At 38.4% G+C, this 18,440-nt stretch overlaps 2 protein-coding genes across 5 annotated transcripts in view; one reads left to right on the forward strand and one right to left on the reverse strand.

The window, feature by feature from the left end:
* The window catches only part of brf1b (BRF1 RNA polymerase III transcription initiation factor subunit b), a 319,216-nt gene that overhangs the window by 108,572 nt on the left and 192,204 nt on the right, over positions 1-18,440 (forward strand). Inside the window, exon 6 of the mRNA XM_039741834.1 lies at positions 1,787-1,859. Coding sequence (XP_039597768.1) covers positions 1,787-1,859 — 73 coding nt within the window. The remainder of the gene's footprint in view (positions 1-1,786; positions 1,860-18,440) is intronic.
* Positions 3,869-10,059, reverse strand: btbd6b (BTB (POZ) domain containing 6b). 4 transcript variants are annotated; one of them, XM_039741838.1, is made up of 5 exons: positions 9,944-10,058; positions 7,414-7,699; positions 7,055-7,145; positions 5,530-5,648; positions 3,869-5,270 (listed from the first exon to the last, which is right to left on the reverse strand). In XM_039741838.1, the coding sequence occupies exons 2-5, from the start codon at positions 7,608-7,610 to the stop codon at positions 4,238-4,240; spliced, it is 1,440 nt and encodes a 479-aa protein (XP_039597772.1). In that variant the 5' UTR covers positions 7,611-7,699; positions 9,944-10,058; the 3' UTR covers positions 3,869-4,237. The 4 variants fall into 4 exon arrangements, with proteins under 4 accessions (XP_039597772.1, XP_039597770.1, XP_039597773.1 ...); XM_039741836.1 differs by lacking the exon at positions 9,944-10,058 and adding an exon at positions 7,953-9,914; XM_039741839.1 differs by lacking the exon at positions 7,414-7,699 and having other exon boundaries at positions 9,944-10,059.

The following is an 18,440-nucleotide window of genomic DNA, read 5'->3' on the forward strand; positions in this document are numbered from 1 at the left end:
ATATTTGATCTATAGGGCAAGAATTTATTAAGTCTTTGAAGCTGGAGTGCTTTGTGAAGTTCAGAAATATATATGACGTGCTTGAAGTATGTGGAGAAAGTGCGATGTACAGTAAACTGTCATGTATGTTGTGATATGAAGAAATTCTTTTAAATGTTTTGCAGGTATCTGAACATTTGCCTCATTTCACTGCCAGCATAATATCAGGTCCATAAGCACCAGCAAATTGCTTGGCCCTTATTTTATTGACTGTTTTGACCTTCATGAAAATTCTACTCTTGGAGTGTTACAATATGTTTACCACAGGGGAACAGTGTAGCTAATATAAAGGGTTCATGCACGGAAAAGTAAAGGGTGTAAGGAGAATGCCTTTGATTGAAGAAATCCTAAAAGAATGGGCATAACTGTGTAAAAACAGTTTAATAACCGCTTTCAAGTGGGAAAATTTCTCATCCAAGGTCAGACTTACAAAACTGAAAGCTTCCTGAAAAGTTACTTATGCACATTTCAGATCTTCACTGCATATATGCAGCACTTACCTTCTTAAAAGGGAAATAAAATTGAGTCTATACATAATTTTTGAGATTTAATATGCTTGTCACGTTAACACACATTACAATAACGTTTCAGTGATATGTGCAAGAGTCTTAATTTAGCTGGTTAGGCTGCGTCTCCCTATTTGATCAAGAGTGTCCCCAAGATTATCTTATTATGTGTATGCAAATAACCCAACATCTGAAAATATCCAAAATACTTCTAGTTCTGGGCATTTTGGATTATAGATACTGAACCAGAATTATTTATTTTTCATTTATAGGTAGACTAGCATAAATCTAGGCCATACTTAATTCTTGAAATTTAAAAATCAAACTGTGATCATTTGTTTTAATTCATAAAGTTAAATTCATAATTTTTCTTTATTGGTAATTGCAGCACTGTATAGAACAACATTTGTTGTTTCTCAGTCAGGTTAGTAGTAGTAGTAGTAGTAGCAGTATGCAATAAGAAGTCAAGCAAAATGACACTTTTTATTGGCTAACTGAACAGATTACAATATGCAAGCTAAGGCCCCTTGTCCTTACATCTTGCCAGAGGAAGGGGCTTTAACTGCCTTGAGCGCTTGCATATTGTAATGTGTTTAGTTAGTCAATAAAAATTTTTATTTTGTTTGACTTCTCATTACATCAGTCAGATTAAGAAACAAATAAATCTGGTGATGTGTGCATTCTGGAGTAAGCAAATGTATAGTCGTCTGTGTGAAAAGCACAGATTTTTAATTAATTCCTGTTATTAAAAGACTGTACTTAAGCCTTGCAGATGCAATTCGTACATGATTTTGCAGTAACTTCAAAGTGAAAGGCAGTTGTGGTAATAAATTAATACACAAAATTAACACAAATCCTCTGGTACAGCCTGTTAATATTTTCACTTCTATATCACTTGGTCTAACTTAGGCAGGTCAGAAAAATCATGCAGTAACATTATGGGACTGCAGTTTCTTAAAGTTAAGTTGTGTGATGGAATACCAGACCGTTCCAAAGAGTTAAAGAAACTGTTTTGAGTAAAATATAGCCTGTGTCAGTGGACTTGTGACGTCTCTGGGTAGCAAATTTTGAATTTGGAGAATGGTATCTTTTGTGGTGTCACTTTCAGGTGCAGGAATCAGTCATTTGTGTTTTCTGAAGTTTAGAAGACTATTGTGCAGAAAGTAGTAGTAGCCAGATCAACCTAATTTATTCAACTGCAGTTTTTTATTTATTTATTTTTTTAATTATTTTGTTTACAGGTCAATGTTTATGTCCTGGGAAAGACCTTTCTTCTTCTGGCCAGAGAGCTATGCATTAATGCACCAGCAATAGGTAATCTAAATTTATCTTAAGCTATTCATTTTTTTATTGTTTTTAATAGCAATATTTAATTTAGGAAATTGTAAACAGAGAAATTACCATTTCAGTTGTAGTTTATCATTTAGTTTTAACTACATTTACTGTATATGTGATAACATATTAAAATTACATTTACATTAAAATAATTAAACAGTATGTGTGTGTGTAAGTACACACAAACAAATGGTTCAGATAAAACTGTAATCAAAGCCTTATTGCTTTGGGCACATTTATTTATTTTGCAGTGTGGTATTGTATTACAGACAAAATTAATTTTGTCCAGTGCCAGTTCTCAGTGCAACTATGTACCTTTGATCCATCATAAGATATAATTTAATGTCAAAGAAATGGGCAGTTTTAAGCAGAGTAAAACAGTGCCCGTCACCCTGTCCTCATAAAATCTGAAGTACAAGTTTAAAAAAAGCAGCAAAAGTAACTATTGGTTCAGTAATTTCTTCGTAATCATTAAAATAAGTTGAGTTTGACATGTGTCATGTATATTTGATCTCTTATGTGTAATTCTGTAAAACAGATGACTGGATCTAGGCCTTTAGCCTGTTTTTGGTTCCTAATGTACCAGAAAAGCAGAAGTAATAGTGAGAGTTGTATACTCAAGACGATGATGCTACATTCTAATCAGTGACAAACTTTGCAAGATCTTAACCATTCACAGCAGTGTGATTAAGCAGTACTATGAGAAAATACTTTAAAAAAAAAAAAAAAAAAAGATTATTAGTTGAACATGATTCCTGCTGGAAACAAAAATGTTCATATACTTTAGATTTACAAAGGGCAACATTTTAAACACATCTGATGTGTTTTTATACCTGAACTGCCAAGTTTTTTTTTTTTTTTACAATTACTTATTATACAACCAGTGTACACAAAATTTACAACATTTTAAAATAACAAAATGCCTATTTTTTATTTTATAATAATTATAAAATGGTGGTAGATGGCATAGTAGCTCATTGCTGCTTACAGGTCCAACATCCTGGGAATGAATTAACACAAACAGTCAGTGTCTGTGTTTAGTTGGTACATTTTTTCCATATCTCCCTGGGTACTGTCACATCCTGAATGGCATTCTGTCTATCTTGTATGTCTTACCTAACGTTTTGGCTGTTAGAGATAAAACTGAAAAACTTTCAAGTTGCTGAGAGGATAATATAAAGAGATTTAAATGATTTCTGTTTGAATGGGTCTTTAATAATGCACACTTCCTGGAAAAAATGGGTAGGAATATTTTGTTATTTAAAATATGCTACAAAGGAAGTCTTTAAAAGAATTACATAACAATAATGTGCACACTAGTAGGCCAGGGCTTGTATGTTAGGATTTCAACAATCTAAAAACTTAATGTTTGAGACAAATTTAACTCGCAATCAAAATGGGTGAGACTGGTAAATTATGCCACCCTTCAGAGTATAGAAACACTGCACAAGTGGTATAATTTATGGATGTTTTGGGTACCACATCAGCTATTTGAAAATCCACCCTTTGCATATGTTACATTTTCTAACTGCTTGGTACAGTTAACGAGAGATGGGCAGTATTTTGCCTTTGCACAGGCAGTGTTTAATTATAAAACAAGTGTTAACAGGTACTACTCTAAATAATAAAATTAATAGAACTATACAAAAAAAAAAACCTTGGGGAAACTGCAGTTAAGCAGCTTGCAGTAAAAAATGTTAACTTTGACATTTTTTGAAAAGCACTGATAGCTTTTCATTATACACTTGAATTTCAACTTCTAGTAGTTCAAGGACTTTAAATATCCTGCACTGTAGCGTTTATATATAAGTCTATCTTTTGTTAAATTCTAGTTAGTCCATTCATATGTTTTTTCCCCCAACCGAGATGTATTTGAAAACACAGTCTTTGCACCATATCAGGAACCCCAAACTGTTAAAATACTTTTCCAGTCCTGAAGGATAGAACTTTCTTTGTCTCCTTCTCCATAATAATGACATATACATTTGTAGTTTTCACATATCTCTTTTATAATTTTAACAACCGGGAAGCTGCTCTCATAAAACAGAACATTCTGTTTGTCATTTGATCTCAAATATGTAAACAATTTTTTTTATGTACAAAACACAAAACCACTTAAGGGAATAGCAACTTTGTACATAGAGCACTGCATGCTGCAGTGATAAGTAAAATAACATTACATTATATTCAAATAAATAAAATAGATTAAATTCAATAGCATTCCTTCATTTAGTGATAGTCTGCTAACAGGTCTTTTAATGTGGTGCATTCTTCATTGCAACGCTGCAGTTTGAAGGCCATTATTTCTGTGGTGTGCTTTGTGCGTAGCAGTGGTAAATAGAAATGTCAGGTGTAAGTCATGCATAAAATATAAGTTCTGGTATTTGTCCACCTTGTACTCCTGTGCCATTTGTACTGTCTGAAGAGCACTGAAACTGGAATGTTACCTTGCCGCACTGAACTTCCGTCATCCCTTCTTGTCCAAAATAGCTGAGCTCATTTCCATCCAAAACTGCACTCACGGTGTAAAATGTATCCTGTTCCACCTGCACAGGATGCTCAAACCAAACTGAAAAGGTACTGCTGGAGCCATCAGAAATAAACTTAGTCAAGTTTTGGGCCAAGACTAGCCCTTGCCTCTTTAGTTCAATTTTGACACTGTACTCTGCTTTCCCTCCGCTGGAGCCATAAAGTCCTAATCCAGCAATGAAGATGCGTTTATCTACTGCAAACTGAATACTGTCGCATCGTCCACGGTATCTCCATTGATTGCTGCGGTATGCTGAAGACTGGAATCTATGGCACTTCTGTGGTGTGAGTCCTTTCCTCTGTACAAGAGGAAAATCTATCTTGGGCTTATTAGAAGCAGTATACCATAAGAAAATATTATGTGTCTCTTCAAGGGTCAAAATATCCGATTGAGCAGCACCATTGGCAAACTCCTCAAGAGTCATTGTTGGTATCCTGACCAGATACAGTGCTTTCCCCAGAACACTCCTCTTGTTTCGGGTTGTAACCAGTAAGCCCTGCCGTTTACACTCTGCCGTAGCCCAGTTCACAATTGCTTCAAATAAAACCACTTCTCTAGTGTTTAATGTCTCACGATTTAGAATGATCTCCAGTGTCTGTTGATCAATTTCACAAAAGCCCTCTGATTTAAGAGCAAGTTCAGCCTGAGCATCAATTACCTCCCAGCAGCGCTGAGTGAGTTCTGGTTCCTCAAAGAGTCTACTCTGAGACAGCAAAACACAAGCGTTCTTTGCTTCCAGGCTTGTCTCCAAGAAATTGACACAAGCTTTTGCCAAAGCAGGTACAATATACTTCTTTGCAGCATATAAAGTAGCAAGTACTGTGTCTGCCTCTAGGTCAATCTCATCACTGTACAGGTACCTGGAGATGAAATTTGAAAAGATTACTACCTGCATATATATATGTTTGGCTTCACAATTGATCATGACATTTAATTTTTTTATTATTATTTTTTTACTTGGGATTAAGTAACACAAAAGTTCATAGGGTCAATATTGCCACATGCACAGATTACAGTAAAATTCTTCTGTACATGTATACAAATAGAATAACTTAGTGAATACATTCCTTGTATCCAATGGCAAAGCACAGTCTGTAAAATATAAGAGAGAGAACTTACTTTAAAAGAATCAGAAAAGCAGCAGGTTCCACATCTGGAATATGGATTTCTGACTTGCCCTCTGCCAAATCTCCATAAAACATTGCACAGAAAACTGAGCTGCCCACTGCAAGCACATACTAGAAAAGCAGATATACACTCAGCTTTAGAACTTGGTAATTTTCTAGGCATTTGGTAAGAAAACATAATTTAGGAAAATTATAATAAATTGAGTACTGCTAAAACTTGTCACCTTATACCTTTCCAACGAATAATGGATGCATAAACCCATCTGATGCAACAAAATTAGATTTAGCTGCAAAGATACACTCCTGTTAAAGGGTGCATAGCAGAAAAACAGTTAGCTTAGATAAATGGTGATTTTTTTTTTTTTTTATGTAACCATACAGTACAGGTAATTTCTAAAATATTGCACTGACAGAACACACAATATAAAGATGATGTATACGCTGGATATGAAATAAAATATGTATGAATTTTAAATGCTGTACATTAGATATCTGAATTACTATACAAATAAAATTATAAAAACCCATAACTTTGTTGAACAGTAAATAAACAATACTTGTGGATCACAAACACTGCATAAAAAAGATTTAGCCATGAATTATGTATTCATGTCCTTGGAACAGATTATCTTATCCAAGTATATGCATTCATAGATGTGTGCATTATTTCTAAATCTCAGTACTACTATATAAGCATTTTTGTTTTGCATAAACAAATTTAGAATGTTAACTTCTGTAATGGAACCACTAAACAGATTTGCAGAATGTATGAATCTTGTTTCTCTCTCATTATGCACATTCAGATACTGTTGCCAAATATCAGTTGAGTACTCTTGAATGTTATATATATATAAAAATGACAAATTTATAAGCTTTATTTATTACAAGATGTACACCATTCTGGAGTCCACAATACAAAAAATACATGATGATGCACAAGGAGGGCCAAAAGGAGATTCTGTACTTATTTCTGGTTTAAAGGTATTGAAAAGTTCAACATTTTCCCTAAACAAACAGACTTCAGAAGACAGGGCGCAAGTATTCCAATGTGAATACAAGGAATAAAATTGATGCCGTCTGTTTTTTTTTTTTTTTTTTTCCCTCAAATAAATTGTTAAATGGTGACAAAGGGTGCCATGGATGCTGGTAAAAAGTAAACTTTACAAAATTAAAAAAAAAAAGTAATTTTATATAGTCCTACAGTGCACTTTTGAAATATAGAACCAAGTCATATTTGTTTTCTGTGTAATTTACACAATTTGATCACCAGCAAGCTAATTGACTCACATGGGGACATAGTTAGTCTGTAGTGAGGATTAAACTGGGAACCATGTGTTTATAACCAGCAGCCAGATTGTAAATAATAATAATAATAAAACATCTTTCTGACAGCGCTTAAAGCTTATGAATATAAAGCATAAAGTCAAATATTAAAAAATAACATGCCCTTTATTGGCAAGAGCACTAATATAATGTTTGCAGCAATTAGGTTTGCACTTCCTTCCCCAAATTCTCACCTTGTGTGCAGGAACTTTCTGTGAAGCCCCAGCTGGTCCCACAATGAAATGAACATCAGCCATGAGTTCGTTGTTAAACATTAAGGCGTTCCTAAGAATATAAAAGACAAAAAGCTATTTCAGCACGAACCTTTTCCATCTGCAATTACATTAACAGCCGTACTGTCAGCTTGCAATACTTTGCCCCACAATTGGTGACTGCATGGACTGGTAGGGAAGGGAAACGATTCCAGACTTAACACTTAAAAAGTGAGGTAATGCCATATTAATCCAAACTAGAATGACTGCAGTTAAAAGCTGCATTTTATCTCTGCTACTCCAACTATGCGAACTCAGGGTCGTTGAAGGGGTGGCAGTACCTTTCCCTTAGAGTGGGGTGGCAGGACTGCCAGCTCGTTGTCTCCACGTTGTTGTTGTTTATGTTGAGTTGTGCCGCCGCCGCCGGACAGGAGGGGGCGGTCTGGTGCACCGGGGCGAGGCTTTTCTTGGTCGCGGCGCCTCCGGGACTATTGGGTAGGTTGGTGTTGCTGTTGGCAGGGTACAGTTCCGCAGCCATGGTCTTCTTCAAGGAGAGAGTTACAATCTCATAGCATACTGGCAGCTTGCTGCTGTGTTTGACGCTCCGTTTGGACCTTTTCAGCGTTTCTGGAAGCAGAAGGAAGAAAGTCAAACACTTCATGATCCTGCCATGAAGGCAGTCTTGAGGCGCTGGCATCAAGCGGGTCAAAATAAAGAAATGGGGACAGTACTAAAAATATTTTACTTGAAACCACCAAAGAAATTAATCATTTAAAGGTCTACGAATATTTTGAAAAGTGCCGTTAGCTCCGAGCCTTTAGAAGATGTTTCCCGCAACTCTTAAAATCCCGAATAATTGGTCTTAAATCGCCGTACCAACCGTTAACAAATCTGAAGAGCAACATTAATATCCAGTGCGGGGGCAACCGGGGATGCAGTCCGTGGAGGTGTCAGGGATGCGTCGCATGTTTCTCAAGTAGGGGAGTTCATCGCAGTAAAATAATGATGCTCTCTGTACCCCAGCGGTTAGATGCTATGAGAGGAGTCCGCTGCGAAGCTTCTGCAGTTGAGGAGGACGGGCTCCTCTGTCTCCTTGAAGAAACGCCAAAACTTGCAGCTCCCACCTCTGTGCTCTCGCCTGCCTCTATCTGCCGCTCTGCCCCCCCCGACAGATGATTTCTCCTTAATCGGAGAGGACGGACACCTTTTTGTTAACAAATCGGATCGAAGTCTGCATCATGCGTCAGCAGTGTATCTCCGCCCATTGACACGCCCCCGCAAATCAATACTACAGCTCAAAACAAACCTATTGTTGTGGTGCCCGATGGAGGGAGACACCAATAGCAATAGCTGCTCGATTAAGGGGGGGTCACATTTATGCTAGTTTGATACAGTCCCTCGCCAAAACAGCCAATAAAATGCATCAACAGTTTGAAAAGCCTGTCCGTTTGAGCGATCCGGCTTGGCAACCCCTTTCGCTTGAAGGATTTTTTTTGTCCAAGTACCCCTCACAAAACAGATGAAGCACGACTGATCTGGCAGACTGGAGCCCTTCATTACGATAATTATGCCCACCGATACGTGCGTATACATATAGGCGAGTTAAACTGGCCCTCTTTAATTTCACTCGGACTCTTCTGTCAGTAACAGGCGTTAAGGCAGATAGCAAATTGGACGAGCTGTCACCCTGTCAACATACATGTGAGGTGCACCGTGCCCAGAACACACATTTACAGGTGTCGAGGAAATACACGGCGACAGCGCTACCTAGAATCCTAAACACGCATCCAAGTTAATGAAAATTAGACCTGAATACGGCAAAACTTTCAGAAGACGATTGGCTATTCCGCGTCATGCTGAAGCCAAAATTGAAGCGTTAAGGGTATAAAAAACGATCTGTTTAAATTGCACGTAGTTGTTTGCAGCATTCGTTTTTACACGACATTAGAAGAATACATTTTGAAGATGTTTTTAAGCGAGATTATATCGACCGTCAGCTTTCAGAGTATCAATAGTAACATTAGAGTTCGATTATATTCTGAGAAAAACTGCAAGGTCGGGGGTTCAAGCCCCAGACGGAGACGACTACTGAGCGAAGAAAGCCCATTTCTGTGTTTGCAATGGGCTACATTTGATTTCAAAATAACAAACTGTCACAAAAGATTGTCAGAACCTCTATCGGTCAAACGGGAATAGTTCGCCTGATACCGCTTCAGTCCTGCTGTTAACGCTGAAGCCAACAGTCCGTCTCCACCAAAGTTAAACTGCCTCGGGATTTCGTTCGCCCACATCTTGCTGGGCAACCAGCTCTACAGTATGGCTTTGAAACTTTCAGATTATGCATTAAACCCACGTACATTTTTCTTTACGAAATGACAAGCACATGACGCCATCTCTGTTGATTATTTTTAGATATATCCAATGCCTAGCTCAAACAAAGCCAAGAATCGCATCGCCACACGACCACTGAATGAATACAAATCACAAACTCGGAACTGCTTAACGTTTCGATCAAACTGGAAAAAATACAGAAAAAGTATTTCCAACTTCCAAACTAACGTTTCGCTTTTATGTTCTCTGCTTCGTCTTTCGCTACAATCTGTTCTTATCGCACAGTCGCTTGAAATATGGCTGTTCCGGCATAAGCGGCTTAATTAGGAGTCCAGGAGCAGACATGATGGCCCATGCGACGAGGGGCCGTCGCTCCAGCTGAGGCAGAGGATGGCCGTTTCAGAAAGGAAGCAGAGCCGATAAAGCAGCTCATTCAACCCGGCTGAGGCCGTCAGTTTGCCGGCGTTGTATCTTGCACATTTGCACCCGGCTTTGCGCAACGTCCTTGGGCAGCACATCACGTCCCACTGAGTGCAATACCTGATGGATTTTGGAGATCGTGTCTTCGTCAAGATGGTGTGGAAAAAGTTTTCTTTCGAAAATCAAGCTGGAAGCCAGCAGCCATGATTATAAAAAAATCCTAAATACAAAACAAGGAAGACTATTGGGGAAGGGGCGGAGCGATGTTATTGTTTTCCGATAGAGGGCAACAGATTACGCGTTGGCTACCGCAAACATCGACAGACTGCCGTTTTCTGCTCGCATCGCCCGTTTTTATTTGAGATGCTCTTCAGATTTTAGTTATGTCTCCACGAGAGTTTTTGAAATTTGCCGATTATAAAATAATTTATTAAAGCAACATGTAACCCATTTATATTACTATTTAAGATATGTTAACAGTTACATCCGCCTAATAATGTATATGTATTGTTTACTTCTCATTGGGCCAGGGCAGAGCGCCGTGTAAATTTACAAATGCCTAGCAGTTAAAATAAAAGAGTATACATTTTATTCCTTAATAGAAATATATGCGTGTTTATACTCAACGAGTGACATAATAGACTGACACATTGCTTAAGATTGTTACACTTCTTGATCCCGATTCTGCCTGGATTGGCTGTTCACAGTACAGAGCTGGAGAGTGTTCAGGGTTGCAAGGTACTACAGTCAAAAATTCTACTCATGTCTACTTATCAACAAAGCATTTTCACCACGTTCTGAAAAACTATATCTAATAAGTATGGTTTAGTAAAATTACATACTTAAAAAATGACATTGGTCTGTTGTAAAGAAAATGTTTTGTTGTTGTACAATTAAATTATGTTGCAGACTACAATTCTACTAAAGTATTTTTAATTATTCTGATGAAAAATCCCTTCTGAATTTCAGTGTGCATTACTGAATTTATTTTTGAATAATATTACAGTTTAACTTGTTGCATATAAATCTCTAATAAGAAATACCCTCTAAACAGTATTCTTTTCTTTAATAGAAACTTTCATTTTAAAATGAAATATCCCAAGATAGTGTTTATCCCAAAATATAATATGTATTCCCAGTTTCATTACAATTTTAAAAAAAAGCAAAGGTAATCATTTTAGTGATAGACACTATGTAAAAACTCTGGTTCCGTATGCAGAACCCCTGCCTTCAGCTTGATGTTTTGGGAGTTGTCACTTTAAATGGTAATTGTTATACTGAAATATACAGAACAAATTAAAATTTAATCTTGCAAAACTAATTGGGTAACTAAACAGTACTCTGCAAGCTAGTACCACTGAATATGTTTTTGTGGTAAACTGGAATGCTAAGTCTTGTTAATAAAGTTAGAGAAAATTAACAGGATGAGTAAAGGTGTGGCGGAATAAGAATGCCACTGTAAATTGACTTGTTAATCTCAAGCCACTCTGGCCCTTAACTAATTATGTACATGCTTCAAGATGAATGGGTGGGACAGCGGCAGGTGGCTGTTAGAATATACAGTATGTTGGTTGTTGTGGACCTGTAAGGTATGAAATAGCCTGTTTACAAAAGAAGGTAATTCACATGACATAAACAAAATATCCCTCTTATTTTTTAAGAGATTCCTCCAAGTTATATATATGTCCTCCCTTATTTCACTTGATTCAAACTCTTCACCCTCCCCCTCCCACCCCATCCCTACATAGCCGTGATTTTTTTTCCAGAAAATTGGGGATAGTTCCCCTGAGATGTCATTTTTTTCCCTCTCTCTATCTGTAGTGTGCGTATATTGTAACATTGCTGAAAAGTGGCAACAGCCAGGGGATGAGTCACCTACAGTATGAGCTGGCATTCCATCTTTCAAATGAGCAGCTTCAAAGCCAGCTGCCAAAAAACAGCAAGCCTGCTAAAGTTGCAAATGAATTCCAAGTTGTGTTGCAACAGTAAGCTGTCCTTTTAAGGATAGTGAGCTACCTAAAAATTATGTAAAGAGTGAGAATACATTGGGCTGTTGCTTTGTGGTGTTAGAAGCAAGATGAGATGAAGAACTATAGTCGGACTAAGCAAAGCACCAAGTGCCATGGAGACTCAAAATTAACTTGCATGGCTTTTCCGAGATGTAGCTGGAGAAATTTTATGCTGAGATCACAGTCAAAATACTGTTTCATCTGCTGATCCACACACGGAGGGTCACCTACCCCTGCCTAGTCGAAGTGTTGGCTTTGAGTCTAAGGGTCTGTGCTGGTATCTGGAATGTTTCTGGTTCAAATCCTGTTACTACCAGAAGGGATCCATCTCCATTGGGAACTTAAGCAAGTCTTTTAACCTTAAAAAGAAATTGCTCCAGGGGTGCCGTATGATGCTGACCCTGCACTCTGACCTCCAAAGTTCACACAAAAAGATTGCCCCTCAGGGATTAATAAAGTGTAGCAAATACCAAATGCATGATAGACAAGTCCATGCACTGGTGTGCAGCATTAAACAACCCTGCTGCACTGCATGCAAGCACAGCCATCAACCTCACTGTTGTGCCATCTGATAGTCCAGCATTCAGTATTCCAATCGTGTGACCTGACAGTGAAGTGCTTAAGTCCCCTACTGATCTGTATTTGTCATTGGCCTAAAAGAGTGATGTAAAGACCAAGAATCCATAGGGTCAGCTATATATATATACTAGCAAAATACCCGCGCTTCGCAGCGGAGAAGTAGTGTGTTAAAGAAGCAATGAAAAGAAAAGGAAACATTTTGAAAATAACGTAACCTGATTGTCAATGTAATTGTTTTGTCACTGTTGTGAGTGATAAGTGTTGTTGTCATATATATATATATTTACACACACACACATAAACATATATATATATATATATACATATCTATACATATATACATACATATATATCTACATATATACACACACACATACATACATACATACATACATACATACATACATACATACATACATATATATATACATATATATACATATACATACATATCTACATATATACACACACAGCTATTTCAGATCAGTGCAATACGCTGTTTGTTAAAACGGTTGACTCCCGCTCTTACGTGCAATATCAAATCATTCAGTTGTCTTTGCTCATATGTCATTTTAGAGCTGGACGTCTGGCATCTTTTTTTGGCCACAAGTTCGTTTCTGTTTGGTGTGAGGTTCTGTGTTGTGGAGATTCTCAGGATGGATTGCAGGTGCTCATCAGTGAGGCGACTCCTGTGTGCTGTTTTGTTAGTCTTTATCACTGAGAAGAGCTTCTCACACAGATATGTGCTACCAAACATGCACAAGGTTCGAGCCGCATGTAGACGGACTTTTTTTGTTCTTCAAAGTCACCAAAGCGCCGTGCAAACTCGGTGCGCAATAACTCTAGCTTCGCAATAACTTGCAGCATCATAAGGTAGACTTGATTAACGCGGTTAGTGTTCGGCAAGGCAGCTGAAGCACTGCATTATGGGATCTGTAGTTTATTGTGTTACCAGAGCTTCATATACCCGGGCCATTAATAACAATAATACAGTATATAAAATGATCTCGCGGCCGGATATAATTACACACCAGGCGGATGTGGCCCGCCCTTGAGTTTGACACATATGGACTAAATAGAACTTGAAAAGATATATTTTTCAAATGTGATCGCGCAATTCAGATAGAGTTGGCGACTACAGCCTGCATGCCTCAATGAGTCATCCTCCCTCGCTCTTACTTTTTACCGTTCATCTAATGAATACACTGAGTATGGCTTTACCAAACAATCATTGATGGCGAATAAAGTATCCATTATTCGAGTATGTAGATCGGTATATATATATATACATATATATATATACCGCGTATCAGCGAGAAGTAGTGTGTTAAAAAGGTAGAAAAGAAAAGGGAACATTTTAAAAATAACGTAACATGACTGTCAATATACAGTATTTGTTTTGTGAGTGTTACTGAGTGTTGCTGTCATCAAGGATTTGATTATCATTATTTCTTTCAATCAGGTTCGTATTTGTAGGATGTGTTGTGTTCAAGTTACATTCCGTGTTTGTCAATCGTTGTAAAGATGACAGGTTTCATTCATCGATTCGTTTCTTACTGCATCAATAAACAGCTCGTCTTCTTCTTTATCTGAGACCTGACATACTGCATGCACGGGTTTTTTTTACACTGTCTTCCTTTAGCGGGACATTGACTTTTTCCACCGTGTGCTTTGTTTCCGCAGTAGCTGGATTTATGAATATGCTTATCAGGCGCTTCATATTTTTTGCTGCCTTTTCAATTGTGTAATTCGGTTTTTGTTCAGCGCTCTTTGGAACTGTTGCTTTTTATCTGTGCGCTGCGTCAGTTCACGTGAGCCACTCGGTGTACATGTATCGAAGGTTCCCAGCTGTGCTGGTGCCATCTCGTGCTATGTCCATGGCTGCATTTAATGTTACCTTAGTCCGGGCACTTAAAACTTTCTCTCGCAGTTTCGCTGAGTTTGTGTCAAACACCACCCTGACCATCTCATCTTCGTCTCCATAAGCACAGTCCTTCACCCGTGAATATTTACCCGTGGCAGTTTGCTATTGGATTGCCGCTGACGGACGGCCTTATATGGGCGGGCACTAAATTACAAACGCCAGCGGCAGCCTGTCTATGAACTTAATTTAAAGTGTAGGTTTACATCGTGCTTTGTTTCGAGTAGCAGAACTCATGAATATGGTTGTATATGTCACTCGCTCGCTTCTTATTGTTTCGCTGCCTTCTCCATTATATAATGCATGTTTTCTTCAGCGCTTTTGGAGGTCTTCCTGGTTTTCTATGTACTGCGTGATTACGTGGGAGGCGTGATGATGTCACACGAAACTCCGCCCACGGCGTTGAAGCTCATCTCCATTACAGTAAATGGAGAAAAACTGCTTCCAGTTATGACCATTACGCGTAGAATTTCGATATAAAACCTGCCCAACTTTTGTAAGGAAGCTGTAAGGAATGAACCTGCCAAATTTCAGCCTTCCACCCACATGGGAAGTTGGAGAATTAGTGATGAGTGAGTGAGTGAGTGAGGGCTTTGCCTTTTATTAGTGTATATATATATATATATATCTCTATCTATCTCTATCTCTATCTATCTATCTATCTATATATATATCTCAGGAGTGGCCAACCTGTGGCTCCCGAGCCGCATGTGGCTCTTTGCCTGGTTTCATGTGGCTCTTACGTTCATATTTGTGTTTGTGTTTTTTTTTTTTAATGTTCGCTTCGCTTGAGTTCAATACAGTATTTTCGTCAATATGTGCATGTGCGTGAGATGAAAATACCGCAAAGTTTCCTAGTAGGGACAAGATCATTTAAGTAAACAATTTGTGTCAAGTTCGCTCTGAAAATGGCAGGGAAAAATGCACAGCAAAACGAAAATCTGCAGATGAACACAGGACACAGAGTGGGAGAGTTTTTATTTTTTACTGAACGTAATGGCAAGCCATTCTGCCTTATATGTCAGGCGTCATTAGCGCATATCAAAGCTTCAAATCTTCAGCGCCACTTCAGCTCACTCCATGCTAACATCGACCAGGAATTTCCAAAAGGGACTGAACTTCGCAAGCACGAGTTGGTCACTTTGAAAACTCAGGCAGAAAAGCAGATACAGTTTTTCCGAAAATTTACGAAGAGCTCAGAGACCGTAACGCTCACATCGTATCAACTGGCTTGGAGCATTGCACGGGCTAAAAAGCCATACAATGAAGGGGAGTTCGTTAAAAAATGCATCAGCGACGTTGTTGAAATCTTGTCTCCTGAAAACGACAAACTAAAATGCATGGTATCGGACGTCCAACTGTCCCGCCACACTATTGAACACAGAATTGGACATTAACACGGCTATTGAATCACAGTTGCACTCTGACCTTCAAGCATGTGAGTATTTTAGTGTCGCATTGGATGAGAGTTGTGACATACGAGACATGCCTCAGTTGGCAATATTTACACGGTCTGTGTCAAACGATTGTGTGATCAAAGAAGAACTCCTTGATATTGTGCCATTAAAAGACAGAACCCGTGGCATAGATGTGAAAGAAGCAATGATGGCTGTATTTGCGAAAGCAAATCTGCCCATACCGAATATAACTGCGATAGCCACGGATGGAGTGCCAGCTATGATCGGATCTGTGAACGGGATTGTAGGGCTGTGCAAAACTGACCAAACTTTTCCAGAGTTTTGGAATTTCCACTGCATCATCCACAGGGAGCAACTCGTGTCTAAATCATTGAATTTAAACAACGTCATGAAGACTGTGATGGAAATCGTCAAACATGCGCTTAACCACAGGCATTTCAAGAATCTCATCGCTGAGCTGGACCAAGGGCTTCCAGGTGACCTGCCGCTGCACTGCACTGCACTGTGAGGTGGCTGTCAAAAGGCCAAGTACTCTCTCGCTTCTTTGAGCTTTTGAATGCCGTGAAACTGTTAATGGGAGAGAAGGACAAGGACTATCCCGATCTCTCTGACCTCAATTGGATTATGGATCTGGCCTTTTTGGTCGACATGCTGTGTCACTTGGACAGACTGAACTTGACCATGCAGGGTAAGTTAAAAATGCTGCCTGACCTGGTGCAAAGTGTGTTTGCGTTTTTCAACAAACTGAAGCTGTTCAAAGCGCATATTCAAAAGGGAGATTTAACGCATTTTCCCACTCTGCTAAAAGCCAGCGGGCAAGTCGCCAGCACCGCCCTGAATAAGTAAAGAGAAACGAAAACTTTGTGACTAGGTTCCGTGATCTACAATGAAAAGGCCACAGATTACGTTCCTCGTCGACCCATTTAATGCGGAGACTGACTGTTTGAAAGCCCCACTAGTCACAGATGAGTTGGAGATGATCAATCTTTGTGAGGAGGACCAACTGAAACCTGCTTTAAGGGAAGGTACCATTGAGTTCTGGAAAAGTGTGCCAGTGGAAACATGCCCCAATGTCAAACGGGCTGCGCTTAAGATACCGTCAATGCTTGAGTCAACATACGTCTGCGAGTCTGTGTTTTCTACCCTGAAACACGTGAAATCAAAGTATCGATCTGTTCTGACTGACACCCATGTGAAAGAATTGCTTTGAGTGGCAACAACGGAATACAAGCCAGATTTGAAGAGGATTGTTCAAGGCAAGGAATGGCAGAAGTCCCACTAAGCAACATGCATAGTAAAAGAAAAACGCTATTGTAAATTATTATATTTTTGTTTGTGGGCTTGGTTGAACTGAGAGTTTGTGTGTGTGAGACAGTGCACACAATGTTCATTGTTGAAAATGACTGGCCTGTGGTTTTAGTACTGTAGGAGTCAATTTCTGTCATTATCATGTTGGTATGTGACATTTGCAATAAATCTGGCTGAGCAAGAGGTGTGTGTGTGTGTGTGAGGAAGGAATGGGTGATGTTCATGTGTGCACATGTGTATGATGTGGCTCTTTGCGGTAACACAGTAAAAAATGTGGCTCTTGGTCTCTGACTGCTTGCCAACCCCCGTGCCTGCGATACGCACTAGCCACTTTGCGGTTCTTCCACTCGCATATGGGGATGTGATTGTTTAATTTACACAGATTTTTATTTTCATGGGAATTTTTACATATGCATAATATAACTATTTTACATTACACTGAGTAATTAACCATATAAAAAAGAGTAAAACATAATTTGAAAGTAAATTGTTTCATGCTGCGTTACAGTTTTCGTTGATAATATGATTTCATTCTGTTTGTCTTTGAAATTAACACGCAAATACTTTTTAAACTTACACTTTTACTGTAAAACTTCAGTTAAAACAGTTTTTTGATTGAAATTTTCATCAATATCGCATTGAATTTTGATTGTGTTTGGACTTTCATCATGACAACGTAACATATAACTGCCCATGATTGAATTTAGTTTCTTTCTCTCTATTAAATAAAACAACTTTTTTGAATGTTTAGCTCTGAGATTTTTTAATTGTCATAGCAAAAGCTATTTTAACGGGAAGCTGTTAATGTTTTAATACGAATGGCTGCTAGGATTGCCCGTGTACTCATTTTTTCTGTTGATAACCCTTCGTGATGAAATTCTTCATTAAGATTTGGACATAATATATCTTCTTTAATTGGGATCTTAAAGTGAGGAAAATGTTAAACTTTATAAGAGCTGAGAAAGCAGAAAATGTCTGTCAAAAGCATTTACACGAATGAGAGGTGAGATTACCGTTTGTGTGGTTGAAAATGGTTGAGAGGAGGGCGTGACTTGAAAAAATCTCGTGATCAAGGTCTCAACTCGTGGGACTTGAAAAAATCTTCCAAAAAGTCTTGTCTCGTCACAGGATTTTTTTATTATAATAGATCTATAATTAGTATAGCTACAAGATTGGAATCGTCTTCTTTACATTGCACTTTTAGGTAGCTCATTCTTCTTTAGAAGAGGACTTGCTGTCATTTGAATGCTAGATTGCCAACTCATAGTGTTTGTGACTCATCGTTGATTGCCATATCCATACTGATACAACTTGTCAATGTATTTAATACATACCATACTGCTTCAGTTATTTTGATGTTTGGGCTCTGGAATGACCATTCT

This window comes from Polypterus senegalus, chromosome 18 (assembly GCF_016835505.1).
Source record: "Polypterus senegalus isolate Bchr_013 chromosome 18, ASM1683550v1, whole genome shotgun sequence".
Lineage (NCBI taxonomy): Eukaryota > Metazoa > Chordata > Cladistia > Polypteriformes > Polypteridae > Polypterus > Polypterus senegalus.

Bases quoted from the DNA above. Each gene is read 5' to 3' on its own strand.
- btbd6b (XM_039741835.1), bottom strand. From the start codon at position 7,769: ATGCCAGCGCCTCAAGACTGCCTTCATGGCAGGATCATGAAGTGTTTG. The intron at 7,146-7,413 runs GTACTGCCACCC...TTATATTCTTAG, and splicing joins CACCCCACTCTAAGGGAAAG to GAACGCCTTAATGTTTAACA. The intron at 5,271-5,529 runs GTAAGTTCTCTC...TTTCATCTCCAG, and splicing joins GCTTTTCTGATTCTTTTAAA to GTACCTGTACAGTGATGAGA.